The following is a 27692-nucleotide window of genomic DNA, read 5'->3' on the forward strand; positions in this document are numbered from 1 at the left end:
TGTTACTATGTAATTAGAGGCTGTTGGCAGTTTCTTTTTAGGGACATGACAGGTCCTTTAATCTCACTTTGTTCAGAAGTACATTTATCAATTAAATCTGCCAAAAACATGTTAACAGTTTGCAATTCAGAAAACATCATAAGTTCATTAGAGATGAGCAAGTCGATCATCAGCAGGACTTCTTCACCTGTCGGTATTGTCCCCACAGGTGAAGAAGCGCCCACCTGCCGCTAGATTGACACGGGCAGACATTTAGCCCAGCCCTGAAAATTTCCTGCCGCTGCTCCAGTTAGAAGAGCAAGGGCAGGGGATCTGCTTCAGCATCAGAGGAGTAACTCTGCAGGCCTGGACTTGTAGTAGAACCTGAGCAGTCGCTGCTCCAAAGCTGAAGCAGAGCCTCTGCCCTTGATCTGCTAATTGGAGCAGCAGAAGGAAATTGTCAGGGCTGGGCTAAATGTCTGCCCGTGTCAATCTAGCGGCAGGTGGGCGCTTCTTCACCTGTGGGGACAATACCGACAGGTGAAGAAGTCCTGCTGATGAGACAAATCAATTTCTTACAATCTATTCGCTCATTTGTAAAGTGCACCCATTTCAGCCTACAGTCCTGCAATACTGAACAACATGCTTTGGAAAAGCATGCAAGTGGCGTGCACCACACATCATATGCGCATTTGCACACAATCTTAACCCCTTGAGTCTTGGACCATTTTTTACTTCTTTCTTCTCTGTTTTCCTAGAGCCATAACTTTTTTATTTCTCTATTCGCATAGCCGTATGAGGGCTTGTTGTTTGCGGGACAAGTTGTACTTGCTAATGGCACCATTTAATAATGCATACAATGTTGTGGGAAGCCGGAAACAAATTCCAAATGGGCCGGAATTGGAAAAAAATAAATAAATTCTGCCACAGTTTTGTCTCTACGGTGTTCCCTATACAGTAAAACTGACCTGTGCCTTTCATTCTCTGTTTCACTACGGTGACAACGGTACCACATTTTTTAGTTTTTTCTTGTGCTTTAACCACCTCCGGACCGCCTAACGCACATGTGCGTTCCGGAGGTGGCAGCGCTGCGCACAGTCACGCATATACGCGTCATCTCGCGATACGCGAGATTTCCTGTGAACGCGCGCACACAGGCGCGCGCGCTCACAGGAACGGAAGGTAAGCGAGTGGATCTCCAGCATGCCAGCGGCAATCGTTCGCTGGCAGGCTGGAGATCCGAATTTTTTAACCCCTAACAGGTATATTAGACGCTGTTTTCATAACAGCGTCTAATATACCTCCTACCTGGTCCTCTGGTGGTCCCTTTTGTTAGGATCGACCACCAGAGGACTCAGGTAGGTCAGTACAGTCGCACCAAACACCACACTACACTACACCCCCCCCCCCGTCACTTATTAACCCCTTATAAACCCCTGATCACCCATGATCACCCCATATAAACTCCCTGATCACCCCCCTGTCATTGATCACCGCCCTGTCATTGATCACCCCCCTGTCAGGCTCCGTTCAGACGTCCGTATGATTTTTACGGATCCACGGATACATGGATCGGATCCGCAAAACGCATACGGACGTCTAAATGGAGCCTTACAGGGGGGTGATCAATGACAGGCGGGTGATCACCCATATACACTCCCTGATCACCCCCTGTCATTGATCACCCCCCTGTCACTGATCACCCCCCTGTAAGGCTCCATTCAGACGTCCGCATGATTTTTACGGATCCATGGATACATGGATCGGATCCGCAAAACACATGCGGACGTCTGAATGGAGCCTTACAGGGGGGTGATCACCCATATACACTCCCTGATCACCCCCTGTCATTGATCACCCCCCTGTAAGGCTCCATTCAGACGTCCGCATGTTTTTTGTGGATCCGATCAATGTATCCATGGATCCGTAAAAAATCATGCGGACGTCTGAATGGAGCCTTACAGGGGGGGTGATCCGTGACAGGGGGGTGATCACCCTGATTACCCTGATCACCCCCTGTCATTGATAACCCCCCTGTAAGGCTCCATTCAGACGTCCGCATGCGTTCTGTGGATCCGATCCATGTATCCATGGATCCGTAAAAAATCATGCGGATGTCTGAATGGAGCCTTACAGGGGGGGTGATCCGTGACAGGGGGGTGATCACCCTGATTACCCCCTGTCATTGATAACCCCCCTGTAAGGCTCCATTCAGACGTCCGCATGTTTTTTGTGGATCCGATCCATGTATCCATGGATCCGTAAAAAATCATGCGGATGTCTGAATGGAGCCTTACAGGGGGGGTGATCCGTGACAGGGGGGTGATCACCCTGATTACCCTGATCACCCCCTGTCATTGATAACCCCCCTGTAAGGCTCCATTCAGACGTCCGCATGTTTTTTGTGGATCCGATCCATGTATCCATGGATCCGTAAAAAATCATGCGGATGTCTGAATGGAGCCTTACAGGGGGGGGTGATCCGTGACAGGGGGGTGATCACCCTGATCACCCCCTGTCATTGATAACCCCCCTGTAAGGCTCCATTCAGACGTCCGCATGTTTTTTGTGGATCCGATCCATGTATCCATGGATCCGTAAAAAATCATGCGGATGTCTGAATGGAGCCTTACAGGGGGGGTGATCAGTGACAGGGGGGTGATCACCCTGATCACCCCCCGTCATTGATAGCCCCCCTGTAAGGCTCCATTCAGACGTCCGCATGTTTTTTGTGGATCCGATCCATGTATCCATGGATCCGTAAAAAATCATGCGGATGTCTGAATGGAGCCTTACAGGGGGGGTGATCCGTGACAGGGGGCTGATCACCCTGATCACCCCCTGTCATTGATAACCCCCCTGTAAGGCTCCATTCAGACGTCCGCATGTTTTTTGTGGATCCGATCCATGTATCCATGGATCCGTAAAAAATCATGCGGATGTCTGAATGGAGCCTTACAGGGGGGGTGATCAATGACAGGGGGGTGATCACCCTGATTACCCTGATCACCCCCTGTCATTGATAACCCCCCTGTAAGGCTCCATTCAGACGTCCGCATGTTTTTTGTGGATCCGATCCATGTATCCATGGATCCGTAAAAATTATACGGACGTCTGAATGGAGCCTTACCAGGGGGGTGATCAATGACAGGGGGGTGATCCGGGAGTCTATATGGGTGATTACCCCCCTGTCATTGATCACCCCCCTGTCATTGATCACCCCCCCTGTCATTGATCACCCCCCCTGTCATTGATCACCCCCCCTGTCATTGATCACCCCCCCCTGTAAGGCTCCATTCAGACATTTTTTTTGGCACAAGTTAGCGGAATTTTTTTTTTTTTTTTTTTTTTTTTCTTACTAAGTCTCATATTCCACTAACTTGTGTCAAAAAATAAAATCTCCCATGAACTCACCATACCCCTCACGGAATCCAAATGCGTAAACATTTTTAGACATTTATATTCCAGACTTCTTCTCACGCTTTAGGGCCCCTAAAAAGCCAGGGCAGTATAAATACCCCACATGTGACCCCATTTCGGAAAGAAGACACCCCAAGGTATTCGCTGAGGGGCATATTGAGTCCATGAAAGATTGAAATTTTTGTCCTAAGTTAGCGGAAAGTGAGACTTTGTGAGAAAAAAACCAAAAAAATCTATTTCCGCTAACTTATGCAAAAAAATAAAAAATTTCTAGGAACTCGCCAGGCCCCTCATTGAATACCTTGGGGTGTCTTCTTTCCAAAGTGGGGTCACATGTGGGGTATTTATACTGCCCAGGCTTTTTAGGGGCCCGAAAGTGTGAGAAGAAGTCTGGGATCCAAATGTCTAAAAATGCCCTCCTAAAAGGAATTTGGGCCCCTTTGCGCATCTAGGCTGCAAAAAAGTGTGACACATCTGGTATCGCCGTACTCAGGAGAAGTTGGGGAATGTGTTTTGGGGTGTCATTTTACATATACCCATGCTGGGTGAGAGAAATATCTTGGTCAAATGCCAACTTTGTATAAAAAAATAGGAAAAGTTGTCTTTTGCCAAGATATTTCTATCACCCAGCATGGGTATATGTAAAATGACACCCCAAAACACATTCCCCAACTTCTCCTGAGTACGGCGATACCAGATGTGTGACACTTTTTTGCAGCCAAGGTGGGCAAAGGGGCCCACATTCCAAAGAGCACCTTTCAGATTTCACAGGCCATTTTTTACAGATTTTGATTGCAAGGTACTTCTCACACATTTGGGCCCCTAAATTGCCAGGGCAGTATAACTACGCCACAAGTGACCCCATTTTGGAAAGAAGACACCCCAAGGTATTCCGTGAGGGGCATGGCGAGTTCCTAGAATTTTTTATTTTTTGTCACAAGTTAGCGGAAAATGATGATTTTTCTTTTTTTTTCTTTTTTCCTTACAAAGTCTCATATTCCACTAACTTGCGACCAAAAAAAAAAAATTCTAGGAACTCGCCATGCCCCTCACAGAATACCTTGGGGTGTCTTCTTTCCAAAATGGGGTCACTTGTGGCGTAGTTATACTGCCCTGGCAATTTAGGGGCCCAAATGTGTGAGAAGAACTTTGCAATCAAAATGTGTAAAAAATGACTGGTGAAATCCGAAAGGTGCACTTTGGAATATGTACCCCTTTGCCCACCTTGGCAGCAAAAAAGTGTGACACATCTGGTATCGCCGTACTCAGGAGAAGTTGGGGAATGTGTTTTGGGGTGCCATTTTACATATAACCATGCTGGGTGAGAGAAATATCTTGGCAAAAGACAACTTTTCCCATTTTTTTATACAAAGTTGGCATTTGACCAAGATATTTTTCTCACCCAGCATGGGTATATGTAAAATGACACCCCAAAACACATTCCCCAACTTCTCCTGAGTACAGCAATACCAGATGTGTCACACTTTTTTGCTGCCAAGGTGGGCAAAGGGGCACATATTCCAAAGTGCACCTTTTGGATTTCACCGGTCATTTTTTACACATTTTGATTGCAAAGTTCTTCTCACACATTTGGGCCCCTAAATTGCCAGGGCAGTATAACTACCCCACAAGTGACCCCATTTTGGAAAGAAGACACCCCAAGGTATTCCGTGAGGGGCATGGCGAGTTCCTAGAATTTTTTATTTTTTGTCGCAAGTTAGTGGAATATGAGACTTTGTAAGAAAAAATAAAAAATAAAAAATCATCATCATTTTCCGCTAACTTGTGACAAAAAATAAAAAGTTCTATGAACTCACTATGCCCATCAGCGAATACCTTAGGGTGTCTACTTTCCGAAATGGGGTCATTTGTGGGGTTTTTCTACTGTTTGGGCATTGTAGAACCTCAGGAATCATGACAGGTGCTCAGAAAGTCAGAGCTGTTTCAAAAAGCGGAAATTCACATTTTTGTACCATAGTTTGTAAATGCTATAACTTTTACCCAAACCATTTTTTTTTTGCCCAAACATTTTTTTTTTATCAAACACATGTAGAACAATAAATTTGGCGAAAAATTTATATATGGATGTCGTTTTTTTTGCAAAATTTTACAGCTGAAAGTGAAAAATGTCATTTTTTTGCAAAAAAATCGTTACATTTTGATTAATAACAAAAAAAGTAAAAATGCCAGCAGCAATGAAATACCACCAAATGAAAGCTCTATTAGTGAGAAGAAAAGGAGGTAAAATTCATTTGTATGGTAAGTTGCATGACCGAGCGATAAACGGTGAAAGTAGTGTAGTGCCGAAGTGTAAAAAGTGCTCTGGTCATGAAGGGGGTTTCACCTAGCGGGGCTGAAGTGGTTAATACTGAAAAAAAACTTTTAAAAAAACTAACTTTTTTTTTGTCTTTTCATATTTAAAACCCTGCCATTATTGTACGGCCCTTTTAAATATTTTTTAAAACTTTTATTTTTACATTTTTTTTAGGTGGACCACAACATGCAATTATCAGACTCCAATTTGTATAGGGTATTGACATTTTCCCTATTATCCTATACAGAAATAGCTATATTACAATTCAGTGCTGTCACCTGATGGTCTGAATTGTAATATACAAGTAATGAGCCTGGAAGCCTAATGCTGGCTCAAGCCTACTTACTCCGCTGGGGGAGGCGTTCCTGCTCGTTTCCAGGTTTCCGGCTTCTCAGGGGTTAAATGAGTGGTAAAATATCCATGATCGGCATTACCGCTGATCATGGACATTAGCCACGGGTGTCTGCTGTATGAAACAGCAGGCAACCACTAGCAGGGGCGTAGCTATAGAGGGTGCAGAGGTAGCAGTTGCTACTAGGCCCAGGAGGGGACAAAAAGACCCTTGCGCTGCATGAGAAGACACCGGTATTATAGAAAATGCATGCTGGGAGGGATCTTATAGATTGTTCACTGGGACCCAGAATCTTTAAGTTACACCTCTGGCTGGAGGGAAGGGGTTGGGTCAAGAAATTGGCATGGGTGTGGGGGGCATCCGTTTCAATTTTTGCCTCAGGCAGCAGGAAGGCTATGTGCATCCTTGCCCCTTACCACAAAGCACTGAGGAAAGGGGGGCCCAAGCTGAGCTCTTGCACCAGGGCCCATGAGCCTTTAGCTATGCCCCTAACCACTAGCTATGATGCTCGCTCCTTTCCAGAGCGGGTTCCGTCTTTAAAGACCCAACATCTTCTGTACATGTACAGTGGATGTCGTGAAGGGGTTAACTGCCCCCTGCTGCTCCATTCAGGCTTCATGGCTCCTGGGCTATTGGCTCCAGACTTCCGCTCCCACATGTACACCTCCTGGACAGATGGGGTCAGCTCCCTGCTGCAGCCAATAACTGGCCTCTGTGGTAATGTATTCCTAAGCAGTGACATCATCACTGAGGCCAGTCACTGGTTGCAGCAGCACATATCACCCCATCCGTACAGGAAGTATATATGCAGCAACTGGAAGTCTAATGACGACAACTTGGGAAACCCCAGAGCTTGAACAGGGCATCAGTGAACAGGTAGGTACAGCTCTCTTCACAGGTCCCACTGTGGGGGACATTTGAACAAAATCCTGGGGCTTCGTGACCGCAGTAAATGGAGCACAGTGAAAGTGAATGGAGTCACATTGCCACAGCTGTGTTACTACAGTTGCAAAAAATCCCACTATTCTGGATTTTTTAACTATATTGTGGTGAATTTGGGACACGAAAAGTCACATAGACTGCAGCAGTATTCTATTGCTATCTATGGTACAAGTAAACAGAAGATTACATATTTAAAGAGAACCTTTCACCGATTATTACTCTGCGAACTAAGTATACAGACATGTAGAGCGGCGCCCGGGGATCTCACTGCACTTACTATTATCCCCGGGCGCCGCTCCGTTCTCCCCTCCGGTATCTCCGCTCACTAAGTTATAGTAGGCGGAGATTTTAGTCCCAAAGTTATGGTAGGCGGAGTCTGCCCTTGTTCTGCTGTAGCGCTGGCCAATCACAGCGCAGAGCTCACAGCCTGGGAGGTTATTTTCTCCCAGGCTGTGAGCTCTGCAATGCGATTGGCCAGCGCTACAGAAGAACAAGGGCAGACTCCGCCTACCATAACTTTGGGACTAAAATCTCTGCCTACTATAACTTTGTGACCGAAGATACCGGAGGGCATAGCAGGAGAACGAAGCGGCGCCCGGGGATAATAGTAAGTGCAGTGAGATCCCCGGGCGTCTCTCTCCGTGTCTGTATTCTTAGTTCATAGTGTAAAAATCTGTGAAAGGTCCTCTTTAAGGCCTCATGCACACGGACGTTTTTTTTTTCGGTCCGCAAAAACGATTTCCGTTGTTCCGTGATCCGTGTCCGTTTTTTCTTTTGTGGGTCTTCCTTGATTTTTGGAGGATCCACGGACATGAAAAATGAAAAAAAAAATCTAAGTTAAGTTTGCTTTTGAAATGATAGGAAAAAACTGACACGGATCACGGACACGGATGACAATCTTGTGTGCAGCCGTGATTTTTCGCGGACCCATTGACTTGAATGGGTCCATGAACCGTTGTCCGTGACGGACTGGAAACACGGATCACGGATGCCAAACGGAGCATTTTCCGATTTTTCCACGCACCCATTGAAAGTCAATGGGTCCGCGGAAAAAAACGGAAAACGGAACAACGGCCGCTGATGCACACAACGGTCATGTGCATGAGGCCTAACTCATTCAGGACAGTTTTTTCATTTTTATTTTTTACTCCCTGCCTTCCAAAGCCATAACTTCTTCATTTTTCCATTCACATAGCTGTATGAGAGGTTGTTTTTTGCGGGAAAAGTTATATTTTCAAATGGCACCATTTACGGTTGCATATAATGTAGTAGGAAGCAGGAAAAAATTCCAAATTGGGTGGAATTATAAACAAAACACAATTCCACCATAGTTTTATGAATTTTGTGTTAACGGTGTCCACTATGCAGTAAAACTGACCTAATATTTTCATTCTCCATACCACATATGTATAGATTTTTTTGTGTCTTAATGCTGAAAAAAAAAACTTTGGAAAAACATTTATTTTTTCTTTGCACCCCCCCATAACTTTTTTATGTCTGTGTGTGGGCTCATTTGTTTGCAGGGCAATCTGTAATTTTTATTGATACCATTTTGCACTGCATATTGCACTATATATATTAATCCCTACACTGCCAGTCTGTATGTATGTATGTATGTATGTATGTATGTATGTATGTATGTATGTATTTATATGTATATATATATATATATATATATATATATATGTATATATATCTAAAGACTGCAAGGGGATTGCATAGGTTAATATATATATATATATATATATATATATACACACACTGAACAAAATATAAACTCAACACTTTCGGTTTTGCTCCCATTTTGCATGAGCTGAACTCAAAGATTTGAAACATTTTCTAGATACACAAAAGACCCATTACTCTCAAATATTGTCCACTAATCTGTCTAAATCTGTGTTAGTGAGCGCTTCTCCTTTGCCGAGATCAGGGCCGGTGCAAGGATTTTTGCCAACACAAGCGAAGCTACATTTTGGCGCCCCCCCCCCCCCTCCCCTCTGTGGTCTTGGTATCTTCTCTCTGCTTAATCAGACCTTAGATCAGAACCCCATGTCAGACATCATCCCCCAGCCATCAGACCCCCATGTCACATTTCTCCCCCTCCATGTCACATTTTTCCACCCTCCCCCAGGGTGCGCTCTAAGGCGACCACTTGGTCTGTCTTATGGTAGCACGGCCCTGCAAGGAGAGCAACGGCCCAAACAGGACGTTTACATGGAAGACCTGAGACAAGCAGGGAATCAGGCAAGTAAGATCACTAACATGGGTTCCGCCAGTCTGAGAGGTCTTGAAATGAGTGCACAACCCCTTTAAGGAAAGCAGTTTATGTACATTAAGGGCCCTTTCACACCTGCGTTCTTGTCTTCCGGCATAGAGTTCCGTCGTCAGGGCTCTATGCCGGAAGAATACTGATCAGGATTTTCCTAATGCATTCTGAATGGACAGTCCGTCCTTCAGGATGCATCAGGATGTCTTCAGTTCCGGAACGGAACGTTTTTTGGCCGCAGCAAATAGCGCAGCATGCTGCGCTTTTTGCTCCGGCCAAAAATCCGGAACACTTGCCGCAAGGCCGGATCCGGAATGAATGCCCATTGAAAGGCATTCATCCGGATCCGGCCTTAAGCTAAACGTCGTTTCGGCGCATTGCCGGATGCGACGTTTAGCTTTTTCTCAATGGTTACCATGGCTGCCGGGACGCTAAAGTCCTGGCAGCCATGGTAAACTGTAGTGGGGAGAGGGGAGCAGCATACTTACCATCCGTGCGGCTCCCGGGGCGCTCCAGAGTGACGTCAGGGCGCCCCAGGCGCATGGATGACGTGATCGCATGGATCACATGATCCATGCGCATGGGGCGCTCTGACGTCATTCTGGAGCGCCCCGGGAGCCGCACGGATGGTAAGTATGCCGCTCCCCCGCTCCCCACTACTACTATGGCACCCAGGACTTTAATAGCGTCCTGGGTGCCATAGTAACACTGAAAGCATTTTGAAGACGGATCCGTCTTCAAATGCTTTCAGTACACTTGCGTTTTTCCGGATCCGGCGTGTAATTCCGGCAAGTGGAGTACACGCCGGATCCGGACAACGCAAGTGTGAAAGAGGCCTTAGCTGTGTGTGCAAGACCAGGACTGCTCCATGCATCTGATGTCAAACTCTGCAGGCATTATAAAAAACCTGTGCTGTTACAAGCTGCGGCCACCAGATGGCAGTATAACATTAGAAAACTTGTAATATCTGATGACTTACGGTACATGCGCTACACTGCCTTGTTCATAGAAGAGGATGTGAGATTCATCCCTAACCAGGACCCCAGATCCTCTGACCCAGCAGTGAACCATGACTATGGAGAGAGACATGAGCGTAAACTAGTGTACTGCACCTTCATACAACTTCTCAACCCTTCTGCAACTTATACCATGCCCTGGTGTTCTTCAGAGCGCTCTGCCCCTTCAGGTTTTAGGTTAATGATCTTGATTGCGATGCCGTTGACCAGCACTTTCACGCATGAAGGAAAGTTTTACAATTTACAAAAAAAAAAAACACTTTGCATTTCAGCATTAATTTGACGTGCAAAAAATGCTGTGATGTACCGCTATGAGCTATGCTCCTGTGTCAGATGGACAGGATGGGTTTACAGCCGCTGGGTGCAGTGGCACCATTCATTGATAGCAAGCAGAGATTTTGGTAATGGCGAAGAACTTAGCAGAACCTGTGCTTTTTATTTAATCCCCATTTGTGTGCGCTGCTGCTGATGCTGCGTATTATCCCAAGGTGGGGGCAATACTTTTGCAATGGAGATTTATACAAAGAGCAGGAGAGTTCACTGACACTTACCTGAGATTAGATTTCCCATGATGCTGCTGGTCACAAAGAGGGCATCCTCTGTGCCAAGGAGCTGCACCGTGTACCTCTGGATCTCTGTGTGGACACATATAGCAGACGGCAGCCGCAGCCCGCGCCCGCCAAGAAATTGAATCAGAATTATCAGATTAATCTGATTAGAGCGAGGCTGAGCTGCCTGTGTGTGACTGTCTAGTCTACGCCCCCCTGTGCAGGTCAGGTGACTTGAGTTGTCAGTCACTAGTAGTGGCAGCCAGAGCGGCGCACTGCTGACTGAGCCAATGAATGAAGAATATCTATCATTCATCTGTGAGACTGTGATCAACTAGCTCTGCCTGCCTACTCCTAGCTCAGCTGCTGCTGCTATCTATGTTGCCCTGACTACGAGTCCGGCCGGGCGGCCCAGCCAGCACACAGCCGCCCGCCGCACACACAGGCTGGGGGGGCCGGGTGATATGTCTAACTTGCCCTGAGAGTCCCTGACTACTGTAGACTAGACAGACGAGCGCCGCGGCTGCTGCCGGCCGACACACGTGGGGCGGGAGCGGCAGGTTCAAATGAGTAAGTCAAGTCAAAAAAAAAAAAAAAGCATTCATCCATTCTTGCCGCCCTGCGCAGGGCGCGCCCTAAGGCGGCCGCTTGGCCTGCCTTATGGTAGCGCCGGCCCTGGCCGAGATAATACATCCCACCTCACAGGTGTGGCATATCAAGGTGCTGATTAGACAGCATGAATATTGCACAGGTGTGCCTTAGACTGCCCACAATAAAGGCCACTCTGAAATGTGCAGTTTGATCACACAGCACAATGCCACAGATGTTCCAAAGTTTGAGGGAGCGTGCAATTGGCATGGTGACTGCAGGAATGTCTACCAGAGCTGTTGCCCGTGCAATGAATGTTCATTTCTCTACCATAAGCCGTCTCCAAAGGCGTTTCAGAGAATTGGGGTGGGGGGGGGGAGTCAGAAAACCAGTCAGTATCTGGTGTGGCCACTGTTTGCCTCACGTTGTGCAACACATCTTCGTTGCATAGAGTTGATTGTGAAAACAAAAAAAACTCTGGTATCCTAAGGGTTAATCGCCCAGCCCTAACTGTATGTGCAAGAACGTAGCAAAAGGCCCATGGGCCCTGGTGCAAGAGTTCAGCTTGGGGCCCCCCTTCCCTCAGTGCTTTGGGGCAGGGGAGCACATAGCCTTCCTGCTGCTGAGGCAAAAACTGAAACAGCACCCTCCCATGCCGAATTCTTTACCTGACCCTTTCCTCCCAGCCAGAGGTGAACCTTAACATTCTGGACCCCAGTGCAAAATCTATAACAGAGCCCTCACAGCATGCATTGTTTATAATACTGGTGTCTTCTTATGAGGCACGTGAGTCTTTGGGCCCCTCAGGCTCCTGGGCCCGGCAGCGACTGCTACCTCTGCACCCCTATAGCTTCACCCCTGTGTATGTGCCTGCACTATATGCACTCATTGATGCACCAGGAAGGAGTTGTTGGAAAGGAATTATACTGTCTATACGTGAATGTAATGATGATATCTGTAGGTGATTACAATGTTAGAGTGAAAGGAGAAGTTTATTGGAAAAAACTCTACATTTGAAAGGCGGCTTTAGGACCCTGTTGGGCAGCCACTTGACTGGATACAAAATGAGATATGGTTGAACATGCAGGCATACAGGTCCTATATGGTATCCTGCGGCACATTTGCCCACAGATGTTACAGCTGGGCCTGTAGGTCCTGCACACTTGTAAGTTGCTGAATCTGATGTCCCAGATGGTCCATTAATGCTCGACTGATGATAAATATGGCAACTGGCCAGGACATGTTGCAATCTTGCCAAAAAATGCCAGTTGGAAGCCCTGCCATCAGAGGCAACACATGTGGTTGCAGGATGTCCTGCCCATATCACTGAGCTGTTAGTGTCTCTTGTATCACTGAGCATGGTGGCTCGGAGGATAGCACTGATGCCTTGCAGCTTTGCAGTCCTGGGTTTGAATCTTACCAAGGACAACATCTGCATGGAGTTAGAATGTTCTTCCCATGTTTACATGGGTTTCCTCCCACACTCCAAAGACATACTGATGGGGAAATTACATTGTGACCCCCATTGGGGACAGTGTGATGCTAATGTCTGTAAAGCGCTGCGGAATATGTAAGTGCATTAAAAAATAAAATAAGCACTATTACACCCTCTTGTGGCAAGACCCAGTGTCTAAACAAACTATATGCCTGAGACATAACCAGTTTTGGGTATGTTTGTGGCGTATATACGGTGTATTCATATATGCGTATGTCGCATATATATATATATATATATATATATATACAGTACAGACCAAAAATTTGGACACACCTTCTCAGTCAAAGAGTTTTCTTTATTTTCATGACTATGAACATTGTAGAGTCACACTGAAGGCATCAAAACTATGAATTAACACATGTGGAATTATATACATAACAAAAAGGTGTGAAACAACTAAAAATATGTCATATTCTAGGTTCTTCAAAGTAGCCACCTTTTGCTTTGATTACTGCTTTGCACACTCTTGGCATTCTCTTGATGAGCTTCAAGAGGTAGTCACCTGAAATGGTTTTCACTTCCCAGGTGTGCCCTGTCAGGTTTAATAAGTGGGATTTCTTGCCTTATAAATGGGGTTGGGACCATCAGTTGCGTTGTGGAGAAGTCAGGTGGATACACAGCTGATAGTCCTACTGAATAGACTGTTAGAATTTGTATTATGGCAAGAAAAAAGCAGCTAAGTAAAGAAAAACAAGTGGCCATCATTACTTTAAGAAATGAAGTGTCCCCAAGTGCAGTCACAAAAACCATCAAGCGCTACAGAGAAACTGGCTCACATGCGGACCGCCCCAGGAAAGGAAGACCAAGAGTCACCTCTGCTGCGGAGGATAAGTTCATCCGAGTCACCAGCCTCAGAAATCGCAGGTTAACAGCAGCTCAGATTAGAGACCAAGTCAATGCCACACAGAGTTCTAGCAGCAGACACATCGCTAGAACAACTGTTAAGAGGAGACTGTGTGAATCAGGCCTTCATGGTAGAATATCTGCTAGGAAACCACTGCTAAGGACAGGCAACAAGCAGAAGAGACTTGTTTGGGCTAAAGAACACAAGGAATGGACATTAGACCAGTGGAAATCTGTGCTTTGGTCTGATGAGTCCAAATTTGAGATCTTTGGTTCCAACCACCGTGTCTTTGTGCGACGCAGAAAAGGTGAACGGATGGACTCTACATGCCTGGTTCCCACCGTGAAGCATGGAGGAGGAGGTGTGATGGTGTGGGGGTGCTTTGATGGTGACACTGTTGGGGATTTATTCAAAATTGAAGGCATAGTGAACCAGCATGGCTACCACAGCATCTTGCAGCGGCATGCTATTCCATCCGGTTTGCGTTTAGTTGGACCATCATTTATTTTTCAACAGGACAATGACCCCAAACACACCTCCAGGCTGTGTAAGGGCTATTTGACCATGAAGGAGAGTGATGGGGTGCTGCGCCAGATGACCTCCACAGTCACCGGACCTGAACCCAATCGAGATGGTTTGGGGTGAGCTGGACCGCAGAGTGAAGGCAAAAGGCCAACAAGTGCTAAGCATCTCTGGGAACTCCTTCAAGACTGTTGGAAGACCATTTCAGGTGACTACCTCTTGAAGCTCATCAAGAGAATGCCAAGAGTGTGCAAAGCAGTAATCAAAGCAAAAGGTGGCTACTTTGAAGAACCTAGAATATGACATATTTTCAGTTGTTTCACACCTTTTTGTTATGTATATAATTCCACATGTGTTAATTCATAGTTTTGATGCCTTCAGTGTGAATCTACAATTTTCATAGTCATGAAAATACGGAAAACTATTTGAATGAGAAGGTGCGTCCAAACTTTTGGTCTGTACTGTATATATATATATATATATGTGTGTAGTGTATATATATATATATATATATATATATATGTAAAGGATATGAGTTTTTATGTGTCAAGTTCATATAACAGAAATGTCAGCATTTATGTCAGTAATCAAGCAAATTACTCTTTGTAGTAGTCATTTAAAATAAAGTAAATCCACGGCAGTTACCAATTAAAATAGTGCCATAGATTTCATCATGGAGCTTCATTTCAGGAAATACACAGGAAGCAGACAATGGCTGTTTTGTGTTCTTAAACCATTTCTGCAGGCTGATCGACATGTGTTGGTGTCCCTTGTATTACCTGCAATGAGGGTCTAAAAATAAGGATTCCTGCTATTATTACTGGGTGTCAAGGATTTCTCTTATTTTATTGGCTATATATGCGTGTATTGCATACATATACTGTATGATGTATGTGCATTTATTTGTGGTGTCTTTATATATACACAGGTGAAACTTGAAAAATTTGAATATCGTGCAAAGTTAATTTATTTCAGTAATGCAACTTAAAAGTGAAACTAACATGTGATAGACTCATTACATGCAAAGCGAGATATTTCAAGCCTTTATTTGTTATAATTTGGATGATTATGGCTTTCTAGCTTATGAAACCCCAAAGTCACAATTTTGAGGTAACCTTTTCTCAGGGGGTATGGATTAATTAGCTGACTAGAGTGTGACACTTTCTTTTTTTTTAAATAATCTTTATTATATATTTTCTTGCATCATACAAAACATCATAACAACTTTAAAATTACAGTTCCATGTATAACACCCCCCCCCCCATTTTTTTTTTATTTGCTGCCTAAAAAACAAAAACAACAAAAAATTGTTGGGGGCCCCAGCGCACCAGAGAAAAGAATTCCATTTAGTAAATATTCGAAAGAAAAATAGATTTGCAAAACTATGGAAGATATGGCTAGTGTAAGTTTTTTCTGACATTCCTTGGATGTTTTTAGAGGGTGACACTTTGAGCCTAGAACATTGAACCTTTTCATAAAATTCAAATTTTAAGCTGCATTAATGCAATTCCCTTTAATTTGCATTACTGAAATAAATGGACTAATTTTTCGAGTTTCACCTGTGTGAACTTTTTCCACCTTTAATGTGACCTATAAACTGTACCACTCAATTGAAAAACAAACTGAAATCCTTTAGGTGGAGGGAAGAAAACAAAAAACTAAAATAATGTGGTTGCATAAGTGTGCACACCCGCTTATAACTGAAGATGTAGCTGTGTTCAGAATTAAGCAATCACATTAAAAATCCTGTTAAATAGGAGTCAGCAAACACCGGCCATAATTTAAAGTGCCTCTGATTAACCCCAAATAAAGGTCAGCTGCTCTAGTTGGTCTTTCCTGAAATTTTCTTAGTCTCATCCCACAGCAGAAGCCATGGTCCACAGAGAGCTTCCAAAGCATCAGAGGGATCTCATTGTTAAAAGGTATCAGTCAGGAGAAGGGTAGAAAAGAATTTCCAAGGCATTAGATATACCATGGAACACAGTGAAGACAGTCATCATCAAGTGGAGAAAATATGAAAGAGAAAACTAGTCTGGGAGGCGACCAAAAGGCCTACAGCAACATTAAAGGAGCTGCAAGGAATATCTGGCAAGTACTGGCTGTGTGGTGACAACCATCTCCCATATTCTTCAAATGTCTGGGTTATGGGGTAGAGTGGCAAGACGAAAGCGTTTTCTTACAAAGAAAAACATCCAAGCCAGGCTACATTTTGCAAAAACACATCTGAAGTCTCCCAAAAACATGTAGGAAAAGGTGTTATGTTCTGATGAAACCAAGGTTGAACTATTTGGCCATAATTCCAAAAGATATGTTTGGCCCAAAACCAACACTGCACATCACCAAAAGAACACCATCCCCACAGTGAAGCATGGAGGGGGCAGCTTCATGCCAAGGGGCTGTTTTTCTTCAGCTGGAAAGTTCCAAATACCAGTCAATATTGGCACAAAACCTTCAGGCTTCTGCTAGAAAGCCGAACATGAAGAGGAACTTCATCTTTCAGCATGACAACGACCCAAAGCATACATCCAAATCAACAAAGGAATGGCTTCACCAGAAGAAGATTAAAGTTTTGGAATGGCCCAGCCAGAGCCCAGACCTGAATCTGATTGAAAATCTATGGGGTGATCTGAGGAGGGCTGTGCCCAGGAGATGCCCTCGCAATCTGACACATTTGGAGTGTTTTTGCAAAGAAGAGTCAAATGTGCCATGCTGATAGACTCATACCCCAAAAGACTGAGTGCTGTAATAAAATAAAAAGGTGCTTTAACAAAGTATTAGTTTAGGGTGTGCACACTTATGCAACTATATTATTTTATTTTTATATTTTGTCTTCCCTCTACCTAAAAGATTTCAGTTTGTTTTTTAATTGAGTGGTACAGTTTATAGGTCACATTAAAGGTGGAAAAAGATCTGAAATGATTTATATTTGTCTCATTTTTTTACATCACAGAAACCATGACATTTTAACAGGGGCGTGTAGACTTTTTATATCCACTGTATATATATGTGTGTTATGAGCCCTCACATCTGCAGTTCCTTGTTGAGAAGCTTTTCTTTGAAAGTTGAATCCCACTCCTGCCATAGTGTATGGAAAAATATATTCTTTCTTATCATTTAGAGAAAATCTGTCATGGGAGAGAACAGGGCATCTCTTAGGGTACTTTCACACTAGCGGCAGGGGAGTCCGTCAGGCTGTTCCAGCGGGTGAACAACCTGTCGGATCCGTCCTGCCGCTAGTTCACGTGTGCCCCCCGACTCTCACTCTGTCCCCATTGACTATAATGGGGAAGGGGTTGGAGTTCTGGCAGCGGACGGCGAGAGGCAGACGGACTAAAACTACGACATGCAGTACTTTTAGTCCGGCTACCTCTCCCGTGCGCTGCCTTGCTGCCGCCGGAACTCCACCCCGCCCCCAGTATAGTCAATGGGCAGTCCGGTAGCACACGTAAACTAGCGGCATGACGGATCCGACAGGCTGTTCACCCACCGGAACAGCCTGCCAGACTCCTCTGCCGCTAGTGTGAAACTAGCCTTAGGCTAGTTTCACATGTGCGACTGTCACATGTCCCGGCATATCATTGTCAAGGAGGACCGGAGGCCAGGCGGCAGTATCCTGATATGCCGGATCCGGAGAACTCTGAGGAACAGCCCGCCAGAGAGCTCTGCCGCAGAAGTGAAACTAGCGTTACTGGGTGCATCTGTCACACCAGTTGTATTTTGTCATGACTTTGAAACATTTCAGAAGTTGAGTTTTGTAAAATATGCTTCAGTTGCTATTTGTTATGTTTGCATATCTGAAAGGGCTACAGAAAAATGGAATAAACTGAAAAGTGCCTGGATTTCAGAAGCTGATGTCTCTTGTAATCAGCTCCGCATCTACTCTGTATCAGTAGTAATAAGGGCTCATGCACATGAACGTGTGCCACCCGTGCCAGTATTGCAGCCTGCAAACAGCGGGTCCAAAATATATGGGCACCGGCCGTGTGCGCTCCATATCACATGAATGGGTCAAAAATGTGCATGTTACGGAACGGTGTGGAACAGAGGCACAGATTGGAAGGCCACGAAAGCACCACGGAGTGCTTCCATGAGACTTCAGTACGTGCCTCCGCACTGCAAAAGAAAATAGAGCATGTTCCTGACCTTTCCTCAGGATAGGTCATCAATATCAGATCAGCGGGGGGGGGGGGCAGCTGTATGAGAAAACGGCGCGCTCAGTGCGCACGTGCCGTCTCCCGTCTCTTTCTGTCCGCTGCTGCTGTCTCATAGAGTCGGGAGATGGCACGTACGCACTGCGCGAGAAGTTTTCTCAAACAGCTAATCGACGGGGGTGTTGGACCCCCACCGATCCTGAGGATAGGTCATCAATACTGAAAAGCCCGGAGTCCTTTAATATTGATGGCCTATTTTAAAGATATACCATCAATTTCTAAAATCTGTATAACACCTTTAAATGTTACTTTTTTATGGGTGAAATGTATTTTAATTCTAGTAATTAGTTGAATCCCCAAACAGAACAATATTTTTGGTACATTATCATATTTTACTAATGGATTCTTACCCCTATAAAGAAAATATATATATTTCAAAATAATGCATCATTCTATCTGACAATCTTTCTTTTCCTCATCATTTACCTTCTCTCTCCTCTAGCCGTGCATTTCCTCCCTCCTCCCCACTTACCTCTCACAGCCTGGATTACTTTCAGGCACAATGCACAGATTAGAGCCAGGTACATAGGTCTTCTCCCGGTCATCTTACTTGTCTAAGGTGGAAATTCTGAATAAACCTTCTGAGATGTTGTTTCCACTAAAAGTAAAAGAACCATGCAGAAAACATTAAAGGGCGTGCATGACTTTTTTTCCCATCCAATACGCTGACTTGTGGAGTCTGACCTCACAGTCTCTGGGTAGACTTATGCTTCTACAAGCTTCTTTAGCATGTCTTCACAAGTACTTTATCATTCACAATGTGTCGGTTTTATGCCTGATGATTTTACATAAATTTTTATTAAGGACCAGAAACATGATAAGATATGTGAAATATAAGAACTTTATACATTACCCCTTAAAGTGACTGTCTAGTATATAATAAATATAAATCATTTTCATGCAGGGAATAACAGGGGGTCTCTGTTCAGGATCCTCATTACTTGGCCAGAGTCGTTACAAAGAGCACCTCTATCTCTGGAGGACCTGTCCTTTCCCCGGACAACCCACTGACTGGGCACTGTGTGTAATGCTTGTGGGTTAATTGAACATTTTCTGGTTTTCCCACAGATTACCGCAGATCACTCGAGGTCCCAGAGAGAGGGTGACATTTTTTGTCTTGTTGTCAAAGGACTTATTTAACAAATGGGTATTTCCAAAGTAGTCAATCCATGTAAGTTCACTCACTCATGGTGGATGCTGGCTGTGTTATTCAGCTAACATCCAGCCACAATAACTGAGATCCGAGATAACTTCAGTCTTGGTCATTTAACCCCTCAAATGACGTGGTTAATTGCGACCGCAACTTCTTAGCGGTTAGTCAGAAAAAAAGGGGACAATTAGTAGCTATGGCAGCCTGGGGCTTTGTGAAGGCTCTGAAGTCCACCATTGTAAAGTGTCTATTAAGCCTTACCTTATGGCTCCCAGCTTGTGTTAAAGAAGTTTTACTGCCTAGAAGCCAATAACTCCAATGCAACTAACCTGTGCCCCAGTAAAAAAAACAAAAAAAAACACCATGGTCCTGCCATAGCTGTGTTGCTGTTGCTTCCAGTCCCTGCAGGGCCAGGAAGTGGCTTAGTCTCAAGACCACTACGGCCAAACACAGAACTCGGTGGTCACATCTGCTTGGACAGTATGTCACAGCAGTCATATATCATTCATGAGTGTTGAGCTATGTCTAGTTAAGGGACTTACCCAAGAGGCATTTCTTTGTGGGAGTGCCTTCCTATTAGCGAGGGAAGATCACATGCCCCCTGGGATGTATGACATTATAATCCCTGTGGGAGGATCCATATTCCTCTTTAGACTGTCCATTAGCAAACCAGACAACCCCCACTCTCCCTCCCTAAATCTGGGCTTTGTTGGTGCAACGTGTTCAGTGTCAGTTTTAGATTTTCAATTTAGCATTTTTTATATTTTGGTTCTTTGTAGATGTCACAGCTGGTAGTTTGTACAGACTGGAGCTGGCCAGCTAAGACCTGTCCTAGGTTGCTAATATAGCTTATATGTTGATATAGCTAATCCTGCCAAAAACGTTAATACAGTTCCTATGTTTGTGTGTTAAAGACAAAAGCAGAGTTATTTACAGTAACTTCATGTTTGGATGTCATATAACTGTTATATATTGTGTTCACAGAAGAAGAAAAGATATTATGCCTTAGATTCATTATATAATGTAAGGTAAGCGCAATGACACAGCAGAAACAACAGAAAGCATAGAGTTAAACTGTTATTGCTGGGTAGGAGTCTTGACCAATCACAGCCAGCCTCACACACAGCAAGAGTTTTGACCAATCACAGCCAGCCTCACACACAGCCTGTGTGGGAAATTCCCCTAGCAGGAGTTGCTAGAACAGTGTTTCCCAACCAGTGTGCCTCCAGCTGTTGCAAAACTACAACTCCCAGCATGCCTGGACAGCCTTTGGCTGTGCGGGCATGCTAGGGGTTATAGTTTTTCAACAGCTGGAGGCACACTGGTTGGGAAACACTGTGCTAGAATCATTACACCAGAGGAGAGAAGCTGAACAGACATTCACTCCACTAAGAGCTGTGTTTTATGGAAGCAGAGAGGCTATAATAGGTATTTAAAACAGTAATATAATGTTACTACTGTTAATATAGTGATTAAAACTGTATACTGAACCAGTTATATGTGTGTTTACTTACAGTTCCACCAATTGCAAACTACAAAGTTCGCAATCCAAATTCAAATTCCATATTGCAATCCAAATTGCATACAACCATACCAGATCATACTCAACCAATCTGCAAATAGTTAATACTAACTGCATATTGCAAATTGCGACCAAATTCAGCAAGTAGAACTATTAGTTAGACCTCAGATATACCTCAGAGAGATCATAAAGTGCTTAAATAACTTAAAGTGAGAGTACAGATACTGAGGAGAGAAATATATCCACCATTTTATGTTGAATGACAAGATTGAACAGTTGAATGACCATCTTATGCATACCGCCATTTTGTGATATCTTTTCAGGCGGCAGTGTTATATGAAGAAAAGTTGAAGTTAATAAAATTATTTCAAACATTTGGTGTGCTCATTAAAGGGACACTGACAGGCCGTTAGAGCATATAAAGTGACATATATTCTTCTATTGGTCTTAATATGCTTAAAGGGAACCTGTCACTGGGATTCTGTGTATAGATCTGAGGACATGGGCTGCTAGATGGCCGCTAGCACATCTGCAATACCCAGTCCCCATAGCTCTGTGTGCTTTTATTGTGTAAAAAAACCGATTTGATACATATGCAAATTAACATAAAAGAGTCATATCTTACTTGTGTGACCAGAGAAGAGTCATATTTTCAAGCTCTGACTCATCTCAGGGTAATTTGCATATGTATTAAATCGTTTTTTTTACACAATAAAAGCACACAGAGCTATGGGGACTGGGTATTGCAGATGTGCTAGCGGCCATCTTGCAAACCATGTCCTCAGCTCTATACACAAAATCCCGGCGACAGGTTCCCTTTAATTAAACTATACCATTATCACCCCTCGCTGCTTTTCCTTTACTTATAAAAAGAGTTTTTATCAATATGAAAATTGCCTTACCTTGTGCCCAAGGGGCTGTCCCTCATTTAGTTATGTGCCCAGCCGCGCCCCAACTGCCGTCTCCTAGTGCCGCCCAACTCATTAGTATTTACTGCACTGGGCGGCTTTTTTTTCTCCCGACGCAGTGAAATCCCGTGCATGCCCAGTACTATCTTCTACTGGAGCTAAGGTCTGGCGCAGGCACGGAGCGACAAGATGAGGCTGATGCCAGGAAGATAGTACTGGGCATGCGCAGGATTGTACCGCTTCGGGAGAAAAAAAGCCGCCCTGTGCAGTGAATACTAATGAGTAGAGTTGAGCGAACACCTGGATGTTCGGGTTCGAGAAGTTCGGCCGAACATCCCGGAAATGTTCGGGTTCGGGATCCGAACCCGATCCGAACTTCGTCCCGAACCCGAACCCCATTGAAGTCAATGGGGACCCGAACTTTTCGGCACTAAAAAGGCTGTAAAACAGCCCAGGAAAGAGCTAGAGGGCTGCAAAAGGCAGCAACATGTAGGTAAATCCCCTGCAAACAAATGTGGATAGGGAAATGAATTAAAATAAAAATTAAATAAATAAAAATTAACCAAAATCAATTGGAGAGAGGTTCCATAGCAGAGAATCTGGCTTCCCGTCACCCACCACTGGAACAGTCCATTCTCAGATATTTAGGCCCCGGCACCCAGGCAGAGGAGAGAGGTCCCGTAACAGAGAATCTGTCTTCATGTCAGCAGAGAATTAGTCTGCATGTCATAGCAGAGAATGAGGCTTCACGTCAGCCACCACTGCAACAGTCCATTGGCATATATTTAGGCCCAGCACACACACAGGCAGAGGAGAGAGGTCCCGTAACAGAGAATCTGGCTTCATGTCAGCAGAGAATCAGTCTGCATGTCATAGCAGAGAATCAGGCTTCACGTCAGCCACCACTGCAACAGTCCATTGTCATAAATTTAGGCCCAGCACCCAGGCAGAGGAGAGAGGTCCCGTAACAGAGAATCTGGCTTCATGTCAGCAGAGAATCAGTCTTCATATCATAGCAGAGAATCAGGCTTCACGTCACCCACCACTGTAAGAGTCAATTTTCATAAATTTAGGCCCAGAACCCAGGCAGAGGAGAAAGGTCCCGTAACAGACAATCTGGCTTCATGTCAGCAGAGAATCAGTCTTCATATCATAGCAGAGAATCAGGCTTCACGTCACCCACCACTGTAAGAGTCAATTTTCATAAATTTAGGCCCAGAACCCAGGCAGAGGAGAAAGGTCCCGTAACAGACAATCTGGCTTCATGTCAGCAGAGAATCAGTCTTCATATCATAGCAGAGAATCAGGCTTCACGTCACCCACCACTGTAAGAGTCAATTTTCATAAATTTAGGCCCAGAACCCAGGCAGAGGAGAAAGGTCCCGTAACAGACAATCTGGCTTCATGTCAGCAGAGAATCAGTCTTCATATCATAGCAGAGAATCAGGCTTCACGTCACCCACCACTGTAAGAGTCAATTTTCATAAATTTAGGCCCAGAACCCAGGCAGAGGAGAAAGGTCCCGTAACAGACAATCTGGCTTCATGTCAGCAGAGAATCAGTCTTCATATCATAGCAGAGAATCAGGCTTCACGTCACCCACCACTGTAAGAGTCAATTTTCATAAATTTAGGCCCAGAACCCAGGTAGAGGAGAAAGGTCCCGTAACAGACAATCTGGCTTCATGACAGCAGAGAATCAGTCTGCATGTCATAGCAGAGAATCAGGCTTCACGTCAGCCACCACTGCAACAGTCCATTGTCATAAATTTAGGCCCAGCACCCAGGCAGAGGAGAGAGGTCCCGTAAAAGAGGATCTGGCTTCATGTCAGCAGAGAATCAGTCTGCATGTCATAGCAGAGAATCAGGCTTCACGTCAGCCACCACTGCAACAGTCCATTGTCATAAATTTAGGCCCAGCACCCAGGCAGAGGAGAGAGGTCCCGTAAAAGAGGATCTGGCTTCATGTCAGCAGAGAATCAGTCTGCATGTCATAGCAGAGAATCAGGCTTCACGTCAGCCACCACTGCAACAGTCCATTGTCATAAATTTAGGCCCAGCACCCAGGCAGAGGAGAGAGGTCCCGTAACAGAGGATCTGGCTTCATGTCAGCAGAGAATCAGTCTGCATGTCATAGCAGAGAATCAGGCTTCACGTCAGCCACCACTGCAACAGTCCATTGTCATAAATTTAGGCCCAGCACCCAGGCAGAGGAGAGAGGTCCCGTAACAGACAATCTGGCTTCATGTCAGCAGAGAATTAGTCTGCATGTCATAGCAGAGAATCAGGCTTCATGTCAGCCACCACTGCAACAGTCCATTGGCATATATTTAGGCCTAGCACACAGGCAGAGGAGAGGTTCATTCAACTTTGGGTAGCATCGCAATATAATTGTAAAATGAAAATAAAAATAGGATTGAATGAGGAAGTGCCCTGGAGTCCAATAATATATGGTTATGGGGAGGTAGTTAATGTCTAATCTGGACAAGGGACGGACAGGTCCTGTGGGATCCATGCCTGGTTCATTTTTATGAACGTCAGCTTGTCCACATTGGCTGTAGACAGGCGGCTGCGTTTGTCTGTAATGACGCCCCCTGCCGTGCTGAATACACGTTCAGACAAAACGCTGGCTGCCGGGCAGGCCAGCACCTCCAAGGCATAAAAGGCTAGCTCTGGCCACGTGGACAATTTAGAGACCCAGAAGTTGAATGGGGCCGAACCATCAGTCAGTACGTGGAGGGGTGTGCACACGTACTGTTCCACCATGTTAGTGAAATGTTGCCTCCTGCTAACACGTTGCGTATCAGGTGGTGGTGCAGTTAGCTGTGGCGTGTTGACAAAAGTTTTCCACATCTCTGCCATGCTAACCCTGCCCTCAGAGGAGCTGGCCGTGACACAGCTGCCTTGGCGACCTCTTGCTCCTCCTCTGCCTTGGCCTTGGGCTTCCACTTGTTCCCCTGTGACATTTGGGAATGCTCTCAGTAGCGCGTCTACCAACGTGCGCTTGTACTCGCGCATCTTCCTATCACGCTCCAGTGCAGGAAGTAAGGTGGGCACATTGTCTTTGTAGCGTGGATCCAGCAGGGTGGCAACCCAGTAGTCCGCACAGGTTAAAATGTGGGCAACTCTGCTGTCGTTGCGCAGGCACTGCAGCATGTAGTCGCTCATGTGTGCCAGGCTGCCCAGGGGTAAGGACAAGCTGTCCTCTGTGGGAGGCGTATCGTCATCGTCCTGCCTTTCCCCCCAGCCACGCACCAGTGATGGACCCGAGCTGCGTTGGGTGCCACCCCGCTGTGACCATGCTTCATCCTCATCCTCCTCCACCTCCTCCTCATCCTCGTCCTCCTCGTCCTCCAGTAGTGGGCCCTGGCTGGCCACATTTGTACCTGGCCTCTGCTGTTGCAAAAAACCTCCCTCTGAGTCACTTCGAAGAGACTGGCCTGAAAGTGCTAAAAATGACCCCTCTTCCTCATCCTCCTCCTCCTCCTCCTGGGCCACCTCCTGTTCCATCATCGCCCTAAGTGTTTTCTCAAGGAGACATAGAAGTGGTATTGTAACGCTGATAACGGTGTCATCGCCACTGGCCATGTTGGTGGAGTACTCGAAACAGCGCAACAGGGCACACAGGTCTCGCATGGAGGCCCAGTCATTGGTGGTGAAGTGGTGCTGTTCTGTAGTGCGACTGACCCGTGCGTGCTGCAGCTGAAACTCCACTATGGCCTGCTGCTGCTCGCACAGTCTGTCCAGCATGTGCAAGGTGGAGTTCCACCTGGTGGGCACGTCGCATATGAGGCGGTGAGCGGGAAGGCCGAAGTTACGCTGTAGCGCAGACAGGCGAGCAGCGGCAGGATGTGAACGCCGGAAGCGCGAACAGACGGCCCGCACTTTATGCAGCAGCTCTGACATGTCGGGGTAGTTGTGAATGAACTTCTGCACCACCAAATTCAGCACATGCGCCAAGCAAGGGATGTGCGTCAAATTGGCTAGTCCCAGAGCTGCAACGAGATTTCGCCCATTATCACACACCACCAGGCCGGGCTTGAGGCTCACCGGCAGCAACCACTCGTCGGTCTGTTGTTCAATACCCCGCCACAACTCCTGTGCGGTGTGGGGCCTGTCCCCCAAACATATGAGTTTCAGAATGGCCTGCTGACGTTTACCCCGGGCTGTGCTGAAGTTGGTGGTGAAGGTGTGTGGCTGACTGGATGAGCAGGTGGAAGAAGAGGAGGAGGAAGCCGAGAAGGAGGAGGTGGCAACAGGAGGCAAAGAATGTTGCCCTGCGATCCTTGGCGGCGGCAGGACGTGCGCCAAACAGCTCTCCGCCTGGGGCCCAGCTGCCACTACATTTACCCAGTGTGCAGTTAGGGAGATATAGCGTCCCTGGCCGTGCTTACTGGTCCACGTATCTGTGGTTAGGTGGACCTTGCTACAGATGGCGTTGCGCAGTGCACACTTGATTTTATCGGATACTTGGTTGTGCAGGGAAGGCACGGCTCTCTTGGAGAAGTAGTGCCGGCTGGGAACAACATACTGTGGGACAGCAAGCGACATGAGCTGTTTGAAGCTGTCTGTGTCCACCAGCCTAAATGACAGCATTTCATAGGCCAGTAGTTTAGAAATGCTGGCATTCAGGGCCAGGGATCGAGGGTGGCTAGGTGGGAATTTACGCTTTCTATCAAATGTTTGTGAGATGGAGAGCTGAACGCTGGCGTGTGACATGGTTGAGACGCTTGGTGACGGAGGTGGTGGTGGTGGTGTTGGTGGTACATCCCCTGTTTGCTGGGCGGCAGGTGCCAACGTTCCTCCAGAGGCGGAGGAAGAGGCCGAGGCGGCAGCAGCAGAATAGGCCGAGGCGGCAGCAGCAGAAGAGGTAGCAGGGGGAGCCTGAGTGACTTCCTTGGTTTTAAGGTGTTTACTCCACTGCAGTTCATGCTTTGCATGCAGGTGCCTGGTCATGCAGGTTGTGCTCAGGTTCAGAACGTTAATGCCTCGCTTCAGGCTCTGATGGCACAGCGTGCAAACCACTCGGGTCTTGTCGTCAGCACATTGTTTGAAGAAGTGCCATGCCAGGGAACTCCTTGAAGCTGCCTTTGGGGTGCTCGGTCCCAGATGGCGGCGGTCAGTAGCAGGCGGAGTCTCTTGGCGGCGGGTGTTCTGCTTTTGCCCACTGCTCCCTCTTTTGCTACGCTGTTGGCTCGGTCTCACCACTGCCTCTTCCTCCGAACTGTGAAAGTCAGTGGCACGACCTTCATTCCATGTGGGGTCTAGGACCTCATCGTCCCCTGCATCGTCTTCCACCCAGTCTTGATCCCTGACCTCCTGTTCAGTCTGCACACTGCAGAAAGACGCAGCAGTTGGCACCTGTGTTTCGTCATCATCAGAGACATACTGAGGTGGTATTCCCATGTCCTCATCATCAGGAAACATAAGTGGTTGTGCGTCAGTGCATTCTATGTCTTTCACCGCTGGGGAAGGGCTAGGTGGATGCCCTTGGGAAACCCTGCCAGCGGAGTCTTCAAACAGCATAAGAGACTGCTGCATAACTTGAGGCTGAGACAGTTTCCCTGGTATGCATGGGGGTGATGTGACAGACTGATGGGGTTGGTTTTCAGG

At 46.0% G+C, this 27692-nt stretch overlaps 1 protein-coding gene across 1 annotated transcript in view; it reads right to left on the reverse strand.

Annotated features, from left to right (window-relative positions):
- The window catches only part of LOC122946223 (mamu class II histocompatibility antigen, DR alpha chain-like), a 33827-nt gene extending 14710 nt beyond the window's left edge, over window positions 1–19117 (reverse strand). The window contains exon 1 of the mRNA XM_044305673.1: window positions 18973–19117. Within this exon, the coding sequence (XP_044161608.1) occupies window positions 18973–19045 (73 nt within the window). The 5' untranslated portion in view covers window positions 19046–19117. The remainder of the gene's footprint in view (window positions 1–18972) is intronic.
- Between the last annotated feature and the right edge of the window lie 8575 nt (window positions 19118–27692).

Source organism: Bufo gargarizans, chromosome 9 (genome assembly GCF_014858855.1).
Source record: "Bufo gargarizans isolate SCDJY-AF-19 chromosome 9, ASM1485885v1, whole genome shotgun sequence".
Taxonomy (NCBI): Eukaryota; Metazoa; Chordata; class Amphibia; order Anura; family Bufonidae; genus Bufo; species Bufo gargarizans.